Raw genomic sequence first — 7777 nt, forward strand, 5'->3', positions numbered from 1 at the left:
TGAGAGGTTACCCATTGCAATCATATAAGGTCCGGGACACAGCACTTGACAACTGATAAAGGAACATTTTTAAAGGTGATTTTATTTCTGTTATTCATTCTTAAAATTCGTAGGATGGGGATCTCATTAGTCTAAATAAGCAAGCATCAACACTTTTTTCGCTGTCTATAAGCACACGGATCACTTAATAGATCATTAACCACCAATATGCTGCTGACTTAGACATTTTTACATCTCTTCTCCATTACAACCTGCTATTACCGAAGGGAGGGGGGGGACCTACAGCAGCCCTGGGCATATCAGAGCGTATTACAAATGCTGTTAGTAATGCTGCAGGGTCAGTCTAAACTAACACAGTGTTTTTTTTGTAAGTCACAGTTTTCTCAGCGTCATAACCAAAACTCGAGATCTTCTCTCCAACAGGCTTTGCTGGAAAACGGCTGTTTAGATTATTTTTGTTTTGTTTGACCGTACCACCGTAGGTTTTCAACCGAGCCTGGACTGTGCTGAAGTCCATCAGCTGCCTTTGTGTTGGATATATTAGACGTCTTAAGCTGGTGATGTTTCTTTAAGTCACGGAAAAATTATGTTCTCTTTAATAAGCACTAACAGTACAGGGCCGATAAGCATTTGTTAGCAGAGAATGAAGTATCGTGAATCACTGCGATTTCATTCATAGTTAATGCTCTAGGAACGCGAAGGTTCACGTAACTTCATTTCAACCTTTTGCCCAGCGAATATGTTAAATATTTCAGGATGACAGCACCCAGGAACTACGGAGTTAGAACTAATGAGTTGATAAACTATAATCAAATGGGCAGTAATTAAATAAAACACACATCTTGTTATTATCTGCCCTTCTTAGACACCTAAAGTACTGCTGCTGATACGCCTCTGCTCCTTGTAAAACTACTGCGTACGGTACGTGCTCGCTGAGAAAGAACACGCACACTACTGTACAGTACATTAACCTACATTAAATCTTGTGATACTACAGCCGGACTGCTTGATTTTCCAGACGAATAAATTTACACCAAACGTGTAAAAAGGTGTAAAGTTGGCAGCAACAATGAAGTATTACAAGAATATAAACATTCCCCAAACAAAGAGAAGCCTGGCTGCTTTTAAGGGTACTGTATAGACGTTTTTTTTTCAATTTTCTTTTAATGTCAAACTATAATTTCTCTTATCCCCTATTATATAAAACGTTAAAAGATATATTGGCAGCTTTTTATACAGAGGCCGCTGCAAAACACTAATACAGTGTTCATTATGCGTCTCCTACAACGCAGTTCAGTTCAGTTTCTCATTTTAAATTCAGTGGTTGTTTGCTTATTTAACTAATTTCAATTTAGAGTAATTACCTTGTTCCCCATTATGATTATACCACAGACTTGCCACAACAGCGTTTTTTTCTGTTTGATATTTCTTAGTTGTGGTGTGAGTGTATTTTTAGGGCTTGAGGATGTATTTTGGTCTTAGTGTCACAGCTACGGTACGTAGGAAGACAAGTGCGTCGTGCGTTGAAGGTCGCCAAAATAATGAAAAAAATACATAAAAGCAAATTCGCCAGAAAAATCCATAGATATAGATTTTTGTGCTGACGAATGCGCCGGACCTCATAAACAGATCTCTTTATAAGAGCAAGGTTGAGAAAAAGAAAGTCCTAAAATAATCAGATGCAGTTTCGCACCTTATCCACGGACATCTCGCTCTCTTAACCCTTTTGTTGCCACACAATCTTCAAGAAAGATCCAAGGCAGCATTCAGTCCTTTATTATAAAAAAATAAACTGAGACTCCATGGGAGTTTAAGGAGTTTAAGAAAACTTATATGGATATCCAACTCCACAATATATAGTGTAAAATAAGTAGTTATGGTAATTATTTAAAAGACAACATCAAGTACGATACATTGAAACGAATAAGTTAAAAACAGAATTAAGAAGATGTTGCTCCAATTTAAAGGCAAATTCTTGTATAAATATAAAAATACCATTATTGTTACCTGCACATGCTTACTGATGTATGTACTGGAATGTGAATGCAACAATGCTAGTACAGTCACATGATTCATTTCCCCTTTTCTAGCGACTCCAATCTCCTGAGTGATCAATACTTAGACGTTTGTACTCCCGCGTATGTAAGAAGGGAAAACAGAATAATAATCAAATCGATAGTTCAAATTGACTCATTTACAACCAATTTCCTCTCGCAGCCGAGGAGGCTGAGCAAATTTCTGGAAACACTACATTACGAGTGAAAATATTTATTAAAATACACTGGGCTGGAAACGCTGCTCGCATCATTTCACAAATCATATCAGTGTTTTTTTTTTTCTCTCACCCCCTGGCGTAAGTTCTTTATTATAAAATGTATTTACACGCTCAATTTCAACTCCCCCACTTTCTTACTGCCAGTCACTGAATTTCAAACTAGTTATGTCATGTATTTTCGACGGGGGTAAATCTAGATGTAAATACATCTTTTTGGATAATAAAAACTAATTAACCACTTAAAATGGTAGAGCAGGAGTTCTATTCCCCGACTGATCTCAGATTTACACACGAGTCCAGTGATGGCCAGTTTCTATTCTGGCCACCTGGGGGCAGTCTTCTGCGTCTTTTCAGAAGCAGATAAATTAATAAGTAAAAAAAAAAACTTTGACCACCGTTTCTTCTTTCCCTAACGTTACAGAGTGTTCAAACAAAAACAAATCGTACTGTTACTTGAACATGTTGAAATTAGGCACGCAAAAGAAAGGAGAAAGTTCCCCAGTTTCCGTTAACCTTTTATTTACTGGCATTTAACTCCTCGTGGGGGCATGTTTGTGTTTACTAATTAAAAACCTTAATGAGACATGTGACGACCTGATCGACTTTCCCCCGTTTTTTTAAACCTTTGAAACACAAAAACGTGTGAGAGTACGTTTTAGAGCACTGTATACTAAAATGAATGCTAACAATAATATAAAGTAAAACACCAGTACACCCAAGTCGTAAGGATTACAAAACATTATAATCAGATGACACAAAGCTATATAAGTGCCCTATCATCATTAAACGTTTGTTAATTTGTTTTCTCTATTTTTGTACATATGCATAAACGTAGGTTGAATTTAAGGTTATCGGAACTATTTAATATCTATTTTAATTTCACGTCAGCCTTGTTTCAGAGATATATTTTATATGGCCGTAGAATCAACTTCATAAAATTCGTTTTCTGAAGTGATTTGTAACAATTGAATGAACATTACATATGCAAATATTAACATATCATTGCATGCAAGCGGTTGTCACAACCTGTTTGGGCAAATCTAAAGTTGCCCGGATCAAACTTTCGTGTATATATCGATCTGAAGAATTTAAATAATTGTATAGCTCTTTAATTTCAATATTGCTCTTTTTGTCCAGTAGAAACGTGCACTTACAGGGATCCTGAATCAGTAACTTGCAAGATATCCATTCTTTCTAAAAGAACTTACTTTGTGACACCATCTTTTAACAAAAGAGTCAAATATATGTTTCGTTCTTCAATAGCTCTTCTTTACTTTGCTTGCTTCATAGAATTATGCGTGGAGGTGATCGCTGGGAGGGGGGTTCTTTGTTCAGTTAAGAGCAATTACGATCACAACAATCCATTCATATGAGCGCAATAACTTCGCGTGGGAGAAGTAAACGCATTCTGAGCCTCTTTCCCCCCTTCCTTCTCCTCAAGGAGTCAGCTGACTGTTTCTAGCTGTCAAAACTCCCCTCTCCCCTCGCTCACTCCCTAGATTATTATGCTAATCAGATTGGTCGGCCCTTTCCATTGGAGAAAGCGAGCCTTTATCCAGCCTCTAGTGTGACATCAGGCCGGGCTATAATAATAAAGCGCAGGCTAAGCGTTCTGTACAGACTAGAGAGACTCGCGACTGAGTGGGTAGAGGAGAGCAGGAATCTCTGCGGTGCAGAGCAGGAAAGCTGCTTTCTAAGCGAAAAACAAGACGTTTCCGCCGTCTACCTCCTTACCTCTGCTTCTTGGCAAAAGGACTTACAGTACAGAATAGCAACGGGGGAGGAGGGGGCTCAGCCACGGCGGTTGTAATTTTTTGACTCCGCCGTAAAGAGAAAAAAAAAACCTGAAAGACTGAATTTTGTACTTTTGCATTCAGACTCACCACAGTCTTTTCCTAAACTGCATCAGTGCTGAGGTAATATACCACAAATACCAATGCCGTTTGCAGTGCATTAGAAAGTTTTCTTTTTCCGTGTGTTTCCTAAGCGAGAGTTGCATGTCAGAAAACTTGAGTTCGTAGCGCTGGAAGGACTTTCGAACCATTGCATGATAAAAAGAGAGGAGGCAAAGTCGGTGCTGCGACGTTGGCAAGCGCACGAGCCTAGTTTACAAAATAAAGAAACTATGGCTGGAGAGTTGAGCATGGGAACAGAGCTGCCAACCAGCCCGCTGGCATTGGAATACGTCAATGACTTTGATTTGATGAAGTTCGACGTGAAGAAAGAAGCTCTGGCGGCCTTAGATCGCGCCTCTGTCCGGCAGTGCAACCGGCTGCAGCCCCAGGGCTCCGTGTCTTCCACCCCAATCAGCACGCCGTGCAGCTCGGTGCCGTCTTCGCCGAGCTTCAGCCCCACAGAGCAGAAGAACCACTTGGAGGAGCTTTACTGGATGCCCAGCGGCGGCTACCACCAGCAGATGGACCCCCAGGCGTTGAACCTCACCCCGGAGGATGCCGTGGAGGCTCTGATTGGCGTCACGGCCCACGGGCACCCCCCGCCTCCACACGTCCAGCAGCAGCTCCAGCAAAGCGGCTTCGACGGCTACAGAGCAGCGCATCATCATCACAACCATGCCCAGCAGCACCATCACCAGTACGCTGGGCTTCCCCATCACCCGGATGACCTCCAGGCTCACCCTGGGGCGCACAACCATGCACACAGCCAGCATCATCACCATCACAGCCAGGACCCCGACAGCCCGTCTCCTACCTCTCCAGGGTCCCACCAACCGCTCCACCACCGCCATCACCATCACCATCACCCTCACACTCACCCGGGGCAGCAAGGGCACCACGGCGCGGGCGGAGGGGGCCTGAGCGTGGAGGACCGCTTTTCCGATGACCAGCTCGTGTCCATGTCCGTGCGGGAGCTCAACCGGCACCTGCGGGGCTTCACCAAGGACGAAGTGATCCGCCTGAAGCAGAAACGCCGGACCCTCAAGAACCGGGGCTACGCTCAGTCTTGCCGCTTCAAGCGGGTGCAGCAGAAACACGTCCTAGAGAACGAGAAGACCCAGCTCATCAACCAGGTGGAGCAGCTCAAGCAAGAGATCAGCCGGCTGGCCCGCGAAAGAGACGCGTACAAACTCAAATGCGAGAAACTGACAGGCAGTAACGGGTTCCGCGAGGCTGGTTCTACTAGTGACAACCCGTCGTCGCCAGAGTTCTTCATGTGAGTTACTGCCTCCGACAAATGATGCTGACAATAATAAATATCCATATTAATGAGTACAATAATAAACTGTTATAATACTAGAAGAATTTAATAATAATCTCATATCTAATCATCTCCATCCGACAACTGAAATACAAAGAGCAAATAGATTTTTTTTTCTTAAACTTGCAGCATCTTTGTAGATTAGTTGCTTGTAGAGACGAGACTATTTTTCTTCTTTACGAAAAGAAATAAGTAGACCCGAACTTGCTTTGTAGACTGCTTTAATCTGCTAGGGGCATGGAGTAAAGGTGAAATCTCTTCTTACTCTGGTTTCCCTCTCTAGCGTTAAGGACCTTCAAGTGAAACGTCTGAGTAAGGAGAATGTGTAAGACTGTTGCATACACTGCACTTGCCCGAAAAGAGAAAAAAAGACAATAGAAGAAAGAAAAAAAGACTCCTCTTATGCAAACTTACTTTCTCTTACGTACCCCGCTTGCGAATCAAACCTGTCGAATGGGGGACATTTTATTATGCAACATCTCATTGGTTTATTGCCTGCTTGGTTATATATAAAATATATATTAAAAAAATCTGCATTAAAATATTAATCCTGCATGCTGGACATGTATGGTAATAATTTCTATTTTGTACCCTTTTCTTTGTTTATCTTAAAAGCATGTTGATCTGAGCTTTCCGTTTATTTTCGGGATATAGAAATGATCATAATGTCAACATGACAGCTTGGTGCAGTTTTCATATTTGGGTTTATTTAGCTTGTAAATATATGCAACCGCAAACTGCACATGAACATTTTAAGGAGGCTGGTTTTAAACTTCTTTAATTTCGTCGTTGTTGTTTTTTTTTAAGTTACGGGCATTTTGTTTTGCAGTTGCGTTAAAAGACAACAAACTTTGTATCTTAAGTGCACTTTTTTCAGATCATGATTTTGGTGTTTGCAGTTTTCATTTTGGTTGTTTTTGCAGGGCCGCCTTTGAGGAAGACATACTATAATAATTAAATATTACAATACGTGATGAATGCAATAAAGTAGACTCATAAAAGGATTCCAAGAATAATAGCGTTCAGACCTACAGTACCACCTATTAAATGCTATGTAATTCTGCAGCATATTTGACAATACAGTGCAATGCTTTACAGAACAGTCACTTTGCAGGCTTGGGGTTGGCTTAATTGCAGGGATACTCCGGTCTCTCCTGTATACCAAAGGAGTTCTTGGCGTCCGCGTGAGATGGACACTGCATACTGTCGTATTATTTCGAAATTTCAGAATACAAATCTTAAGCTACATTTGAGTATATTTACAATAAAGAAGGAAAACATCTTCCCCTTGAAGTACTTTCTGAAGCTCCCAGATTTGGAAGAAGGGCCTTATGACAACATCTTAATTATATTTAATATATCATAGCTTTCCAGCTGACTGATCAATTTCAGACTTATTAAAACAGTTTTCTGTGTCTACTAACATACCTAAAATATCAGGGGACTATTTACAGTTTAATTATTCCTTTTTAGTCAATGTGTACATTTTAAAAGAAAGTAACGGTGATTAATGTTATATGTTTTCCTGTATTTTTTTCTGCCGGTCAGTAAAAAAAAAAGGAATCGGGTTTCGCAAAATCTCAAAATGAAAACTATATGTCTATGTTTATATTTTATATTATTTTTGTTTTTTTTTTTGGTTTTATTATTATTTGGAGATTCTGGTTCTGCTGGCCAGATGCGTAGTTCTGTTTTTATTATTTTATGATTTTAAATTAACAAACTATCAGATCATATGGATAAGCATGGTGCTTGCATTTAAAAACTTATTGTTAAGAAGTCATGCATTTAACAGTCTTTGGTTTGTTACTGATTCAACTGTGTTGAAATCAAACTTATTCTGCAGCAGCGGGTTTGTTTCTCTGTTTTTTTTAATTTCATGTATTTTGCGAGGGGATCAATTTTCAATCCTGTTTATATATATAAAAAGTTAAATTTGGACTGTTGTAGTTCCATTCAGGCTGGTTTCTGTTTTGTCTTATTTTTTGTTGTTTTTGGAAGAAATGGTTTCCTATTTTGCTTATTAAAGTCATTGAAATGGCATTTATTTTGAAGACTTTTTTCTGTTTTCTGGTGTCTTATTAATTGCTCTTATTACGACATTCTAGGGTATTACTAAAAGAAAACGATGGAACAAACAGTATTTGAGACGACATGCAGACACACCGAGGTAGACTGAAATGCACGCACACGTAGGCTATATTAAAGCAATCAAGCACCTTGGTTGTTATATGTAATGTATATGGTTTTGTACCAATGCTGCGCAGAGCAACACTGTTACAAATC

General features: G+C 39.9%; 1 protein-coding gene across 1 annotated transcript; it reads left to right on the forward strand.

The window, feature by feature from the left end:
• Nucleotides 1-3889: 3889 nt before the first annotated feature.
• On the forward strand, nt 3890-7550 carry mafba (MAF bZIP transcription factor Ba). Its single transcript, XM_088937207.1, has 2 exons — nt 3890-5446; nt 5775-7550. Exons 1-2 carry the CDS (start codon nt 4323-4325, stop codon nt 5818-5820), a joined length of 1170 nt encoding a protein of 389 aa, XP_088793333.1. The 5' UTR covers nt 3890-4322; the 3' UTR covers nt 5821-7550.
• The last annotated feature ends 227 nt before the right edge of the window (nt 7551-7777 follow it).

This window comes from Atractosteus spatula, chromosome 19 (genome assembly GCF_055471065.1).
Source record: "Atractosteus spatula isolate fAtrSpa1 chromosome 19, fAtrSpa1.hap1, whole genome shotgun sequence".
Taxonomy (NCBI): Eukaryota; Metazoa; Chordata; class Actinopteri; order Semionotiformes; family Lepisosteidae; genus Atractosteus; species Atractosteus spatula.